This window comes from Capricornis sumatraensis, chromosome 14 (assembly GCF_032405125.1).
Source record: "Capricornis sumatraensis isolate serow.1 chromosome 14, serow.2, whole genome shotgun sequence".
Taxonomy (NCBI): domain Eukaryota; kingdom Metazoa; phylum Chordata; class Mammalia; order Artiodactyla; family Bovidae; genus Capricornis; species Capricornis sumatraensis.
In genome coordinates, this window is record NC_091082.1 from 38,486,966 (window position 1) to 38,503,561 (window position 16,596).

A 16,596-nucleotide genomic window follows, 5' to 3' on the forward strand; every position below is an offset into this window, starting at 1 on the left:
GATTATTGGAGTTACAACCAGGTTTTCCAAAATAAACAAACATTAAGAAGTTGTGTTTATTAATAGTGATTTTACTTTTTTCTCTTTCATATAAAAATGCTTCTCCCTGAATCACCAATACTAGATATAAGAAAGATAATTATGTTTGCTTCTACTTATAAATATAGTGTATGATATTTGTAAAAGAAAACAGTATTGGGAAACTATACAGGGAAGAACAAAATTGGCTTTTTCTTATAGGAAAAACTGGAAAATTAATGCCAATTTTCTAATATTTTAACAAATCTACAGTGAGCATTCTTCAGCTTATTTATGTATATCATTTAAATTAGGGTTAATCACATTATAAATATTACTTCTATGCCAGCAAAATGCACATTAAAAATTCTGATGTTCTCTACCAAACACTCATCAGAAAGATTAGGGAAGCTTATAATTCTAATGATGAGTTAGAGAGTCCTCACTTGCCTACACCCTAGAAACTTTTGAATACAGATATTTTCATTTATCTTTAGCACACTAATGGGTCACCTATGATATTTTGTGTCTATTAGCATTTCTTTGATCACTGGGTTTTTTTTGTGTGTATTTTTTGTTTATTGGCTTTTCTTTTTTAGGCATGAATTTTCCCTTCATGTCTTTCACTTTTTTCCCCCTAATTTTATGGAAATATTCACCCTTTTCTTATTTATTCTATAAGACCTCCTTCTATTTTGGAGACATTTAACACTATCCATATACATAGTTTAGATTTTGTTTTCCTAGTTGTTCTTTATTTTTCAACCACATTTGAGGTATTAGGTTTTCTTCTTTCTGATATATGTTATTTATTTTTATGTTTTTTAGCATATGCATCTTTTCATTTATGGTTTCTAGGTTTTATGTCCTGCTTTAGAAACTCTTTCCCACCTCATTACAAAAAAAATATTAATTCCTGTAAGACAATAGTTTAACTATAAGTATAGAATAGTATTTTATAGTTTTAATCTATCTTGTATATATGGTGACCCCCCTTTTTAATTTAGCCTAGCTCAGTGGTTTTTCAATGTTGGCTGCACATGAAATCTGCCGCAGTGATTAAAAACAATTTAGACATCAGATTCTATCTCAACAGTACTGTGAGATTCTGTGGGATGTGTCCCAGGCTGTGTATTTTAAAATATTTTCTTATGTGCGTGTTGGATGTGTACCTGTAGCATTGTTCTAGATCTGGGGTTTTCAGCTTTTTCAGGCCTAACGCCATCTTTCTAAGTTACTATATTGTCATCTCTACTATCTTGAAATGAAATTTCTTGGGTAATACAGTCTACCTAGTTACATCTTTCAAAATTCAATATCAATATAAATGCCATAACTGGAACATAAAGAAAAATGAGCATTAAAATAACTTAGAATAATATATACTTTTGTGTGTAAGTGCTCAGGTGTGACTAGACTAGAAGACATAATTAAGAAGTCATATACTTGTACCTGTACAGAGTCACTGTGCAAAGGGAAGTTGCAAAATGCAGATCAGAAAATGTGTTTTGTTGGTTAACACACATACCAAAGCTGTTTTTGGCTTCAGTGGGATGCTTTTGTGAAATATTGAATAATTGTGTAGCATTTAATTCTTAAATGCAATCTTACCTTAATTTCCCTAGAGAATTCAGTGCTATTAAAAGTATGTAAAAATGTCTTTATATAAACAAAGGAGATTGGGCTCAGATAATTATGAACAAGTTTGTCACCTTTCTAGGAAGTCTGATCAGACATTTACAAGTCCTGTTGGATATGGAACAGTTCTTCATTGTATGGGACAGTCTTATGCAGGATGTCTAGCATTTCTGGCCCCTGACTAGTAAGTACCCGTGGTGCTTCCCAAGCACCATGGGTACAACAAACAAACAAAAATACCCGCAATAAAATCCTAAACTCCCAAGTTTAGGATTACTCCTACTGAAAACAATTGGGTTTAGTTCATCAGTTTATATGATGAATCAATATAAACACTATAAACTATATGAAAATGTATATACTCTGAAGTTGTTTTTGAGTCATACATGTACTTATACATGGAGTTGAGTCAAAGATGTCTTAATTTCTTTTTTGCCCTATCTAAAATTCTTCTCTCCTTGCCTTTGTTTCTTTTTTTTTTCATTTTGTTTAATATAAATTTATTTATTTTAATTGGAGGCTAATTACTTTACAATATTGTATTGGTTTTGCCATACATCAACATGAATCTGCCACGGGTGTACACATGTTCCCCATCCTGAACCCCCCTCCCACCTCCCTCCTCATACCATCCCTCTGGGTCATCCCAGGGCACCAGCCCCGAGCATCCTGTGTCATGCATGTCATTACCTGGACTGGCAATTCGTTTCACCATGTTTCAATGCCATTGTACATGTTATACATGTTTCAATGCCATTCTCCCAAATCATCCCACCCTTGCCCTCTCCCACGGAGTCCAAAATACTGTTCTATACATCTGTGTCTCTTTTGCTGTCTCGCATACAGGGTTATCATTACCATCTTTCTAAATTCCATATATGCATTAGTATACTGTATTGGTGTTTTTCTTTCTGACTTATTTCACTCTGTATAATAGGCTTCAGTTTCATCCACCTCATTAGAACTGATTCAAATGTATTCTTTTTAATGGCTGAGTAATACTCCATTGTATATATGTATCACAGCTTTCTTATCCATTCATCTGCTGATGGACACCTAGGTTGCTTCCATGTCCTGGCTATTATAAACAGTGCTGCAATGAACATTGGGGTACACATGTCTCTTTGAATTCTGGTTTTGCCTTTGTTTCTTAATTCAGTATTTTAATTTCCTTTGTCTTTCATGCTAATTTGTGCTTGTTATACTTTATTGTTGATTTTCAACTATGAGAACAGAAAACATTACAGTTAGTGTTGTGAATAAAATCTTAATTGTACCCTGTGTTTGTAGTAATAGAAGAAAAGAGGAAAAAGTAGATCAAGGGCTTATCTTTGAGAAAGGGGTAGATATGTAATGTGTATGTGTCCTTATGTAATGTGTCCATGAGGTCTCCATCTGATGACTCACATGGTAAAAAAAATCTGCCTGCAATATGGGAGGCCCGGGTTCCATCCCTGGGTTGGGAAGATCTCCTTCCTGGAGAAGGGAATGCCTACCCACTCTATTATTCTTGCCTGGAGAATTCCATGGACAGAGAAGCCTGGCGAGCTGCACTCCTTGGTTAAAGTTTGTAGAGTGAAGATGATGCCTAATGTTTCTATATGAGTGTAAGGTTTTCTTCGAAGTCAAATGCAGTTGCTTAAAAGATTTCTTTTTAAACTTTTTCTTGTGGTTTGTTTCTATTAGTAAGCCTATGGTAAGCCTACAATTAATGTTTTAAAAACATAGTTTCTAGTAGCATGGTTTCTAGTGGTATGATTACCTTCCATATTTATATAGATCTGGTTTAAGATGAAAATAATGAACTTCTTTTGTTTTTGCTGAAGTAAGTTTGGAAAATAAGTACATTGTCCAAAGTTTCTGTGCAATGATCTAGGAATAGCCTTAAGAGATATATTGTCTACTTTCTAATTATTGCTGAGAATAAAAACTCATTTTAATTATGTTAAAGAAATAAAGTCATTTTTGCCAAGAGTTTTCTAAAATTTAGAAGCTTCATTCTAACTAATGTCATCTGACAGATCTGTTGGTTTGTTACCTGGGGTACATGTAGTTGCCTTTCCCTGGTAAGCTTACAAAAGGCTGAGCTGCTCAAAACTGGAGGTTTTAATATGAAAGTTATGGGTGATCTCTAAGAGTTAAGTGTCAATTAAAATCTGCTCTTAAGATCATTTAATCCATTATCTCAGCCTTATTTTACTAGTTGCAGTTCTTTTCCAGCCAGACACTTTCAGTATCAAATGAAAACTCTTGCACCAAAGCTATGGTTCTCTCCTCAATCAATAATCAAAAACATCCATGCTCTAGTTCCCCGTCAGTGAGAATGACTGTGAATTTGTCTGCTTACCCACCCTCATTCAAAGACCAGCTGAAGGAAAGAAAGTGTACAGGTATCTCTGAGTCCGTATACCCCAACCTGACTTCCCAAAGGATGGTAATAACAGTAACGGGAAACTCTGTATTAACTTATTTATGTAAGTTTCTGAAATACAGAGCATTTTAGAACTTTTAGTAGGCTAAAAGTATTTTGAATCTCTAAGCAGGTTCTACAATATGAAATGTTTTTCAAACTTATTTGACAGTGAAACCATATTTATTTTAGGGATCTTACAGCACATTGGTGCTTACTAATTGTAGTCCAAGGTTAGCCCCCGGAGCAATGGAAATCTTGTCTTCTCTGAGTTGTATTCTATTGACGTTAGAAGCAGCTCTATGAAAGGCCATTGTGTTGTGAGCTATTGTCAAAGACATTGTCCAGTATACTGATTAGCATTCTTGGAATAACTCCCTCCTGTGATTTAATACTTGGTAAATCTATGTGTTTTTCTCTTCTGTCAGATGAGAATTATGATTTCTTTTTTCCTTGCCTGTAAGGCATCTCATATAAATGGAGTGCACAAGCGCGATCATTACTTCTCTTTCCTGTTTAGCTTGCTAAGAATTTATACTCTCTCTCTGTATATTTATGTAGCTTGGTAGTTAGATTCCAGCTCTTGAGCCTTACTTTCATCATCTTTAGTATAAGGATAATATCTACCATTTGGATTATTGTGAAAATCAAGTGAAATCTTTTTTAACTGCTTAGCCATGTGTCTGACACACTGTAGAATGCTAAGTAATGCTAGAATACTTTTTTCCCCATAATTTTAACATTACATTTTGTTTCTAATTTTACAATCTTATCTCATACACACCTCTCTCTGAAACACTCATTTTTATTTGGAAATGAGGCAAGTGTAAATGGGGCTTCCTAGGTTGCACAGTGGTAAAGAATTTACCAGCCAATGGAGGAGAGGCAAGAGATGTAGGTTCCGTCCCTGGGAAGATCCCCTGGAGTAGGAAATGGCAACTCACTCCAGTTTTCTTGCCTGGAGAATCCCATGGACAGAGGAGCCTGGCAGGCTATAGTCCATGGGGTCGCAAAGGGTTGAACACAAATGAGCGAATGAACACACACACACACAAAGTATAAATACTTAAAAAAAAAATCACATTAAGAACATCGCCATAGTGAATAAGAAGGAATGAAATGAGGCAATTGTGAGTAGAGTTGATAAAAGAAATGATGTACCCCTTGTAAACAATGTCTCCAAGGTTTGGTTTACTAGGAGATAGTGGTGGACAAACTGTGCCTTCACCCAGCAAACTGGCACAGGCAGTCTTTCTGAGCAGAATGCTGGCTTGAACTTGAATCTGAGTCACAGGTTCAGAGTAGCTGCAGCTACTGGTTTGGTTATGCTGCATGTTGTGCTATTAAGTGGAAAAGAGAGACCTCTTATAGGGGGATTTCCTAGGCCCAGCATCTGGGAAGCAGATTTATAATCTCTGAAAGAAGACAATGTGAGCATGAGGCATTTCACAAGCAGAACTTACAGCTCTCATTTGGAAAAGAAATATTAGATATTTGGTCTAGTGGTCTCCCTCTCACCAGGGTTAGATATTAGACACCCTGGATTATATTTCCATAGAGAAGCAGTCCCATACAAAGGGAGTCATGGCATTTCAGACTCGAGGACAACGTCCCTCCATTTAGTCCTCTCCCTCCTAGTGTTTCGATGTTGGTGACCGGCTCTGTGGTCTCTTCACCCCACCAGCACATGGCTAGGACTCTGGGCTAAGTGACTGTGCAATCCCAACCATTAACATTTCAGAACGTTAATAACTAGGCCAGGACAACATAAATAAACCAAGACCATTCTGAGTAAAAATAGCCTTTGGTCATTTTAGCTAATAACTCCTTTCTATGTTATCTTAAAAAACTAAAGGATTTTTCTATTTTTAAAAGTTTTGTTAGCCCTCCTGATATTTCTGTACTTACTATAGCAGCACAGAAATTCAGATAGCTATCTGTCCTGTTCTGATTTTTCTGAACCATGAGTTTTATTTTCTAAGTTGGAGTGATGTTTTCTTTTTGTATTCAAAATCACTGTCTATTAAGAATCCTATTTAATCACCTAGGAGACTATCTTATGAATTATTAAGAAAGACATAATCATTCTTTCTTTGGAAGCTACCAGCCAGGTAATAACCACGGGGCAAATAAAGGATAAAGGTGAAATGGAAGCTTTTGATATCCATGCTTGGTAATTGCATACTAAATCCTGGATCAGTAATAGTACTAGAATATTGCTTTCCTTTTCTATTTGCACTTATATTTAGGCTATTAAAATTAAGTTAATGTTGATGACTCTCAACATTCAAAACCCATATAAACGAAAGTTAAATTTTTATGTCTTATATGCCCTCCTCACTCTTGTCTTAACAGAAAAAAGCTTGGCAAGACCACAAGCGAGAATGCAAATGCCTTAAAAGCTGCAAACCCAGATATCCCCCTGACTCTGTCCGACTACTTGGCAGAGTTGTTTTCAAACTTGTGAGTATAAAACTTGTGAAATATGCTTGGGTTTTAACTTAACATAAGCACTTGCAGTTACTTGTAGTAGTCATATTTAAGGCTAAATTTAAATCTTTATTAAAGTAGAAGGTGGATTATTCCAGGAAATATCTTAAGACAAAACTTGCTATTTTCTATTAATCGCAACATTGGTGTCAGTGATGTAGTGCATGGCCCCGTTTTTGAAGGCCCTGTATGTGTTCTCTTAGGAATGGAGACATAAGGTCCTATGTTTGGGGCATGAGATGTTAGTGATTCCTGTTACGTTGCCTTTATTGTTGTTCTACTGAGAACTAATGCACAGGGCAAGTATATCATTTTTTGGGTTGCTTCTTTAAGTGAGATTTTAATTAGATGATTCAAGGAAGAGTGCTCTTTTTTTTTTTTTTTTTTAAAAAAAGCTAGCATCCATTGAAATTGTTTCTCCCATCCCTTTTCCTACTTTGCCAAAGTGGCTAGTGGATTCTATGAAATCACTCTTTCAGCTTTTGTTTTGCCCAGGCTTTAGCCTGTATCTCTTTATTGCAAGCTTCAGCTCTATTCTATCCTGTTGTTTATTAACTTCTTTGGCAATAAAATTTTATAGGGGTTTTTAGGAATGTAAAAGTATATACCTAAAACCAGTGCAGTGTTTTGTATCAGCTACATCAGTACTAAAAGATGAATTTAGAATACCAAATGGGTATTGTCTTTAGACTGATTATACAACATCTGTTACATATACTTACTGCTGTTTTCAAATGTATATATTGTATTGAACTAAACTCAATAATACACATATTTATTTCAAAGCTTTAGTAAATTGAAAGCAACTTTGTTATTATGCATTCCTTTAATTACTTGATATTAAAAGTATAATAATATATTTGAGTCTGAACTTTGTCAACTTTATTAATATTGAAAAGATAGAGAACCACTGTTAGAGCAGAAATAGGTTATTTCAGAATCACCCAAGGTACTAGTTCTCAATCTCCACCCCCAACCTACTGAGTCAGAATCTAATAAAAAGTAGTTATAATGATTGCTCCCTTCTATTGAGCACTTACTACTTCCAGGCCATGTGCTAATTGCTTTATATGTTAAACATATTGTATACCACAACAACTCAGTGTTATACATTACTTCTTATGTGTGTTTCACATAAGGAAATTGACTCCTCTTGCCTCAAGGTTAAGTAACATGCGCAAGGTTGCATATTTTGTAATAAACTCTTATTTTTATTCATCTATCTTTGCTTTTCTGTAATAATTAGTAATAAAATCCTTGCAATGACACAAGTCAGTGGTAGAACTGGGGAAAAAATAAAAGTATGGAAACTTTTTGTAAAAGAATTTTGTGTTTAGAAATTAAACTGGTGGGTCAAGTTGCAATACATTTTAACATGATGAAGAGAAGGAATATATAGAAAATTGTCTTTTTAACAGACTTGCATTTAAATATCTAAAGATATCTAAACATATTCATATATATATTGGAACACTTTAAATTGTTTTTGGTGTTTTCCTTCTTTCTTCACAGATGCAAGAAACACCCTCTGAATCGGAAAAACTTTACTCATTTTATGATCTGGAATCAAGTAAGTGATTGTCTATCGGCATTTTAAAAGTTCTATAATTTATTTGCTGAGCTGATGAGCTGCTTTATTTTTGCCTTTGTTTTTCTGTCTCTGTTTGTGAGGCAACAAACCTTTTCAAGTTTTTATGTAGACCGACACATTAGCTTATTTAATTTATTCCAGGATAGCTTTGGCCATAGAGGGGTTTGTGAAATGCTGTAGAGGAGTCTTAAGTTAGACAGTGAGGGGAGTATAACCCTTAATCAAGGTGACAAAATAATTTCACTTCTGTTTTCCCCTCTGTGTGCTCTTCTTCCACTCTTGGCTTCTTTTTGATGTCAGGGAACAGTAATATGAATGGGGGGCTCCAAGGAACATTTAGGTTCACTGGTCCTTTAGATAATATGGAAAATAGAAGGTACCGATGACTTAGGCTCTCTGACAGCACTGAGTGTTGTTCAGCTCCTGAACCATGGCAGTGGCCAACCTCCCTGAGAACACTGAGAGGCTTTGCATCCGAGTGTTTAGTGAATGTAAGGTTTATCTTTCTTTTGTATTGGCACAGATCCTCTTCACTGAAGTTGCAAATGACTTCAGCTCAAAAATAGCAAGAGCTTGTGGAGTAAATGTGCTATACAGTTTAATATTTCTGGATGGAGACAAATAAGAGGCTCTAGTCCAGATTTATGGTTATGGAATCCTAAGTGCCAATGATAATAAATTATTATTTAAGAAATCATTGGCTTAATTGTTCTGTTGCACAAGTAATTTAGAGAAAATATGTAGACCTGACATGAGCACCAGAGTAATGGTGTAGTTTGTCTTGATCTATGTTTTCAAGTTTTAATAGAGAACTAATTAGTCATTTTTTCTTGTTACATTACTGCAAGATAATTAACATCTCTTAAAGTGAGTTTTGCTATGAACAGTAGCCCTGCTCAGTAGCAGTGTCATCCATGCTGCCTTAAGTGAAGTGCTCTCAAATGTTATTAATTGAATTGTGCACTCTTAAGCCTTCACAACCCTTTTGTGGTATAAATGAAACTGAGTTTTTCAAGGAGTGATACTGGCTTTGGAACTTTCTCCTTCTGTTTGAATGGAAACCTTATATATCTTGTTTATTCATTCTTTAAAGAGCTTGAAGATGTGATTTCTTTGGTTGATCCATGTTTTCTTCTTGATATACTTTCTCCTTGACACATGTCATCAATTGGAGCTTAATTTAACCAAACTTGTCAATTTTTGCTTTCTGGGTTTCTTTTTTTTTTTTGCCTTTAAAATAATAATGGTAATCGATCATGTCCTGATTGTAAACTGTTTCATGGAAAAGTCTGCTTAAATTCACTGATGAAATAAGCATTTATGGTGGTTTGAGCACGTGTGTGGAAGGATGTAGACAATCCGCTAACAGACATCATTACTGATTTCGGTTTTATTGTTTTTTCATGTGGGTGTGTGTATTTTGTTTTGCTAGGTGTTTGATCTTATTTTGTAGATGACATTTGGCAGAATTTAACTGTTAAGTGTATATAATGATTTGTAGCTGTCAAAAATGAAAAGATAGGCATTTAAAAAAATTTATTTTTTAATTAAGGATAATTGCTTTACAGAATTTTGTTGTTTTCTGCCAAACATCTGATCTCCCATGAAATCTAGGGCAGGAAATATCTGGCTTAATAGCTACCACTGAATACCTGAAAATTATCCACTGAAAGTTCACTGTATGATAGTGCTATTTATTTTCTGTTTAAAAAAGATATTAACAAACTGACTGAAGATAAGAAAGAGGGCCTCAGGCAACTTGCATTGACATTTCAACATTTCATGAGAGAAGAAATACAGGATGCTTCTCAGCTGCCACCTTCTTTTGACATTTTTGAAGCCTTTGCAAAAGTAAGTGTTAACTTTGGGATCTTTGCTAATGCCATAAATCAACCCTTTACTCCTTATTTTGTTGTTGATCCATGAAAATCCAGGCCTCTTCATGTTTTTATCACTTCCCTGCCTTTATGAAAATGGGAGAATGTATTGCTAATAATGAAGAGTATTACCTTTCCTGCTTTATCACTATGCTAATTAACAGCCAAGAGTGTTCACTGTTAGCTGGGAAAGCATACCCTCAAAAGAGTGTGCTTTCTTTCCTCAAGAGAGAGTAACATGTTCTATTATTTTTTACTAATGGATTTACGTTTGCCATTGAGTTCATTTAGTTTTGTGGTGGTGGTTTCAGCAATGGAAACTCTTTTGAAGTGGAAAAATTATTGGAATCCATTTCTTGATTAAGTGAATTCTAAATAGACTGAAGATACAATCATTTCTGATTTAAAAAGGATTTCCTAAATTGCCTAAAAATTTGTTTAAATGTTTCAAGTCACTCAAATCTTAGATTAGGAATATAAATAAGTGTAAGTTAATATTTCATTATGATCTCTTGGCACTGGTTATCTGAGTGTACGTTTTGTAAATGTTTCTGGGGTTTGTTTAGGCTCAGAGAGACAGAATGTACTGATTAATTCTTGATGTCTACCCTGGGACAGGGATAAAGGAATCAATATGTCCTGCACTATTATCATATGTTTGCTTTCCTTACTTTGCCATACTGTGTGTTTTGATTTGTTTAAATATTTTATCAATCTTTCAAAATATTGATATATTTTAATAATAAGCAAAATTTTACATTTGAGGGTGATTTTTGTTAATTTTACACTTCATAAGCACACATCCAGTGACATATTTATCCTGTGAATATATTTAAAATATGTTATATATTATAATCTGCTTATTTTCTAAGTATTTAAATGTGGTTAGTATGATGGCTATAGATTTATTTTTGTTTTTCCCAAATGTATTTTGATTCTTTAGAGTATGTTCTTATGATTTTCTGATACTGTCATCTTAGCATTACATTCTGGTTTGTCTATAATTTTAAATTGATTTCAGAATATAAGTATTGCTTATGATACATCTGAGAGGTTTCACATATATGTATTTCACATGCTTCTGAAAATTACAACCTATAGTAGTGCTATGTATACACCACACACAAGCTCTTTTGATGTTACCTACTATACAAAGTAACACCTACTGAAAGATAAAAGTATACCTATGATGACTATAACTTCATTCCTAGCGTTCCCTATTGTTGGAAAATGTTCAAGTGCTAATTGCTGGAGTTATTAATGTTCATAATACCTATTTAAAAATGGTTTCCATTGTTCCATGTAAAGTGTGAATTACTATCTCATTTCTCTGGTTTCTTTAAAATAATTTTCATCTTATAAATCTTACAATGAACTTTTCTCTGTATTGTTTGGAGTGGGGGAAATTCTGTCATTACAATTAACCAGGAAAAATTTTACTAATATGCTTTCCTTCTCCCCTCAAATTTATATTTGTTATTGCTGCAAAAGTAAAACATATTCATTTTTGTAATTTATGAGGGAACTGAACTCAATCTGTGATTTCTGTCTTAAAGTTTGGGTTAATATATATAAATCTATACTTTAACCTATATAGTAACCTATATATATGTACATATATATATATATGTTAATAATCAGAGGAAAGCAGCATTGACTTATGGCTCCTGAACTTCCTTGTAAAAGTTTTGTTTATATTTTATAGATTGTAGTTATTTTTTCTGCTTATAAGTTTGTCCTTAAAAGAGAAAACTCTTCTCCCTCTCCCCTCCTCCTCTCCATCCCTCCTTCCTGTCCTTCACTCTTTTTTAAAGAGAAGATTAGGATTAAATTAAGTTCATCAGTGTCCTGTAAAGCTTAGCGATGAACCACTAAGTTTATAACTTTGCAAGTGTGTGTGATGATGTAGATCATGACAAATGCATTGCAAGTGGGTGGAGAGTGCTGGTCAGGAAATTTTATCCCCAGCTACTGCCCTCTCCGTCTTGCTGGAATAAAGAATTAATCAAAGAGAAGAAGTGGGCAGTACAGAGAGGTTTGCATCCTGTTGCTGCTTCCCTGTGTGCAGTCTGTCAGCATGCCGACCTGCATTTCTCAGCCTAAGGAACTAGCTTTTGAATTTATGCTTTAAAGAAAGTTGACTCTATGTGGCCTCAGTAAAGAAAAGCCTGCTTTATGTTTTGCTTTTCCTCCCACTCATTTATATTCTTTTAGGTTCTCTGAAGGTATTAGACACGCTAAGCTTATGTTTCGGTTCATCTCATTGTCATTTAAGACAGAAGGAATTCTGAGAGCTTTTTCAAGTTGGTTTCTATCTTAATTTTTTTTGAGTTTTTGATTATGGGCTTTTCCAAACACTCACAAAAGTAGAGAGACAATTCTGATAAAGCCTCATGTTTTTATCAGTTGGCATCAGTAGTTTTCAAACTTGTTTTATTAATGTATCTGATAGATTTCACACAGGTGTTTGTCTCCTTTACTTGGATTTCCAAACATTCCTTACAATTACTCTTTTGTTATCAGGCCTCTTGGCTTCCTGAGAGAGGTGTTTGTTAGTGAATTTATTGATCAAATTATGCAAGCTTTATTTTGTTTTTGTTTGGTGGTGAACTATGTACAAAGCACTCTTGGGCCAGGGTAATAGAAATATGTGGCTAATCTAACTCTGAAAATTACGTTCCAAGGCAAAGAACCTCAGCAAGTCAAAAGTCTTTCTTGGGGATATGCACATATTTATCAAACTTGCACTACCTGGAAATGAAAGGCGTTGGTGGAGGATGAGAAGGTTCTTAATCCTAGGAACACGTTTCTTCTCTGCTGAGCAGATAGCTTTTTCTAGTAGCAGTCCATGATTAATTACTCAAAAGTTGGCAGTTAATATTTTGAACACTCTGGGGTTTTCTGTTGAAAAATAGTGTATATTTGTTTGGGGGCTAGATTCTTAGTGCCTCTTGTGCTTCTGCTGCTCAAGATTTGGTTTTACTTAGAAAGTTTATCCCCGGCCCCCTCCCCACCCCCCTGCCCCACTTCATTATTCTGAAGACGTTATAGTGTAGTCTTTTTCCAGTTATGTTTCCAAGTATCCCTGGTTTTCACCACTTCCTTATTAGCAGTATCAGCCCCCCACTCCCCCCACCCCCACACAGAGCAATTGACAAATTGGAATTCAGAGGCTAGGAGTTTGCTGTATAAAATATCCTGTCCACTTAGGAATTTGTTGCCTGGTTGTAAAAATTAAGTGGGAAGGAGAAATTTTTCTAGGGTAAGAAATCAAGGAGAACTTCACATAGGAAGCAGAAATTAATGGCATGCATTTCAGAAGAGAAGATGGTGTTTGGAAACAATTAGAGAAAATGGTCTAGAAATACCTGTGGGGAGCAAGGGGGTACAGCTCCTCTAACCCCCTGTGCTAAGAAAAATTCATTGGCTTCCTGTAAAGGATATTTGAAAAGGCAGTTGTTACCAGTGGAATACATGTTTCAGTTGTACGCATTTTCAGTTAGTGATTACATTTGGAGTTGAATGAAAGCTTTGATGCTTAAAATGCAGCTTATTTTCCGTAGTAATAGAAATTAGAGAGGGTGGTAGTGCCTCCAGAACTTCTAAATAGGGTGGCTGCAGAGTGATGATCTGGTTGGATGGAAAGGTGGGAGTGGTTTGCCTGTAGCTTTATTTGCTTAACGATTTTTAAAAAAAATTTTAGATTGTATCTTACTTGAGAGTGGGGCTGAAAGGAAATTAAAGCATCAGGTGTGAGTAAAGTGGTGGTTTACCACTGATGGTATTGAAGGTGGCCAAAGGATAGGAGATATACTGCGGATATTTGTGAGAATAGTGATGGCGTGTGATTATCTGTATCTTCATCAAAAATAGAGACCAGACTCATCTCTACTGGCTCTTTTTCAGATTGTTTAGAGAAGGGAAAATGTATGTTTTCATTTCTACAGGCCCTTCCTCCTTCCCACTCCCCAGCTTTTTTTTCCCCCCACTTCTATTTTGAAGTAGAACTTCTGGTTCTATTTCAAAATGGAGTTATACTGGCAAGACAACTCCTATGGTTCAATCTATTGATTGAGCTCTAAACATTTGCTACAAATATGCAGATAGTATGTATGCATAGTCATGAATATAAGCTTTTAAAAGGTGAGAAAATGACAGTTAGAGGACAAGTTTAAATGGGAGGCTGAGTAGTAGTGTGATGGTTAAGTCATTTTTTCAGACAAGTAAGTGAAATTCTCTCAACCTCGATTTCCTTATCTGTAAATGGGAATGATAATCATAACACTGGTGACTTAGTGGTTAAGAATCTGTCTGCCTATGCAGGAGACACAAGAGATATGGGTTCAGTCCCCGGGTTGGCAAGATCCTCTGGAGGAGGAAATGGCAACCCACTCCAGTATTCTTGCCTGGAAAATCCCATGGACAGAGGAGCCTGGTGGGCTACAGCCCATGGGATCACAAAGAGTCAGACATGGCTCAGTAACTGAGCACACAAACAGAAAACGCAGAAAATAATAATAATTATAGATTAAAGTGAGGATTAACTATAAAGTACTTAGGGTGTCTGACGCATGTTATTAATTTCTGCCAATACTGCCCCATTTTCCATCTTTATTTGTGTTCCAGTGTAAAACAGGAGTGTAATCTGCAGCTGTCTGTAAATCAGAGTCACAGATACTTGCATACAGTTGTGTCCGGTACTGGTGTCCCATACTCAGAATTACCTCTGTTATTGAGAAAAAAATTTTGCAAACAGAGAATAGTACCTTTCGACTAGTAACTGGCTTCGTTTCAGCCTGTAGCTATCATGATCAAAAATCATTTGCTGTGTCCTACATTGATCACAACTTCATGATTTCAGAGTAGTTCCTTGGGATTTCATGGAGGAAATATAAAAGCAGGCTTTCTATGATGATTGAAATGTTTCTTACACGTGAATCTTAAAAGGATGAAATTAAATTATAAGAGTTTTGTTAGTTGTCTTGGCATAGTTTACTGAAATGACATGTATGGCATTTCCTCTATTCTATCCCCTCAAACGTACACTGGTAATTATTGGTAATGGTCTTTCTAAATTTAGTGTCAGTAGACTTAGTTTTGAGCTTATTTCCAATGCATAGAGTATATTTTTTAGAAATTATTGTACAGAGTTTTAAAAATACATACTTATTTTTTTCCTGGACTTAGAACTTCCTTTTCTAAAAATGTGTTTGGTAGACTGATGAGAATATGATAAGCTCTGAACAGTAAAATAGAAAATGGACTAGTTGTGCAAAATGTTTCAAAGCCAGATATTAAATTGGAAGCAACAAGAATAAAAGTGACCTTTCTGACCACAAAACATATGTCATTGTTATTGCTGCCAGAGCTCTACAAAGTACTTTTTAACTCGATAATATATAACTGCAGCAGAATTTTTTGATTAGCAATTCCACATCTGTTTGAGAAGATTTTTTTTTCTTTTAAACAAAATAATAGTTTTCCTCATAGAACGTTCTTTTTATTCTTAAGGGTACATCTGTGACCTCCTGATCTTGCCTTCCAGACTCATGCTATTAGTGGCAACTGGTTTTACAATGTATACTGTGATTGCATAGATCTGAAAGTGAGAATTTTAGAAGGTTTTTTTTTTGTATTATGATACTTAAAGTTTACATTCAGTTTCATGCTGAGTAAATTCTTTTTACAGGGAGAGATTTACTTTTTATTGGAGATGCAGTGAAGAATGGGTTAGAACAAGAATCTTGCTAATTCATAGGATAAAAATAAATAGTGATTTAATATTTTTAATCGAGATGTGTTAGAAATAAGACACACATGGTAATATATTAAAGATCCTATGCTTGCATTTGGTATATGCCATTTGAGTGTTAATAAATAGTCCCTGGTATTCTGCCATAACCTCATACTTTTAGCAAAGTATATAAGTCAGCATGGTGGAAAAAATAACTAAATAATCCCTTTTTGGATCTATTTGCTGAAGAATGGTGTACTTCAGTAAAAAGGAAGAACAGATTTGTTTCTGATATATTCAGTTTTTAATCTTAAATTTTTATCTAGTTAGCCCTCTCATTCTGGATGTAGGGTGCCTTCTTACTTCAGTGTTGCCGTTAGGTTAATTTGTGGGACAAATAGGCCTCTGTTGTTTGAAAGGTCAGCAGTGTGTGTGTGCCTTTGCCGCTTGAAGGTTTCAAGTTCATGCAGGACCCGATTTTAGAACCTTTACGTTGATCAGCTCAGTTGGATTTCACTACTGTAGCATGCTCTAAAGTAGTAAAGAAAGCAATCTTTTGAATTAGTAACATGATGGATTATCTAATTACAAAGTTTATATGAAATGGCAGTATGATAACTTTGACTGCATTACTAAATGATCCCAGTGACTGATCAGATGTGCCTGGATTCCATTAAGGAAAAATATGCCATTAAATATTTAATACTGAAAGCGAGCAGACACACCAGGATTGCTAACCTCTAATCACCAGGGTGCATGTATCTCAACATTTGGAGGTAGCTGCTAGATAACACATCTCTCTTGTCTTGCTCAGAACAGCTGTTAGAAGACTTAATTT

The 16,596-nt window shown here is 35.0% G+C and overlaps 1 protein-coding gene across 2 annotated transcripts in view; it reads left to right on the forward strand.

Annotated features, from left to right (window-relative positions):
- SMYD3 (SET and MYND domain containing 3) overlaps positions 1–16,596 on the forward strand; it is a 732,202-nt gene that overhangs the window by 172,796 nt on the left and 542,810 nt on the right. For both annotated transcript variants that reach the window (XM_068986141.1, XM_068986142.1), the window contains exons 3-5: positions 6,422–6,529; positions 8,069–8,126; positions 9,862–9,998. In XM_068986141.1, coding sequence (XP_068842242.1) covers positions 6,422–6,529; positions 8,069–8,126; positions 9,862–9,998 — 303 coding nt within the window. The remainder of the gene's footprint in view (positions 1–6,421; positions 6,530–8,068; positions 8,127–9,861; positions 9,999–16,596) is intronic.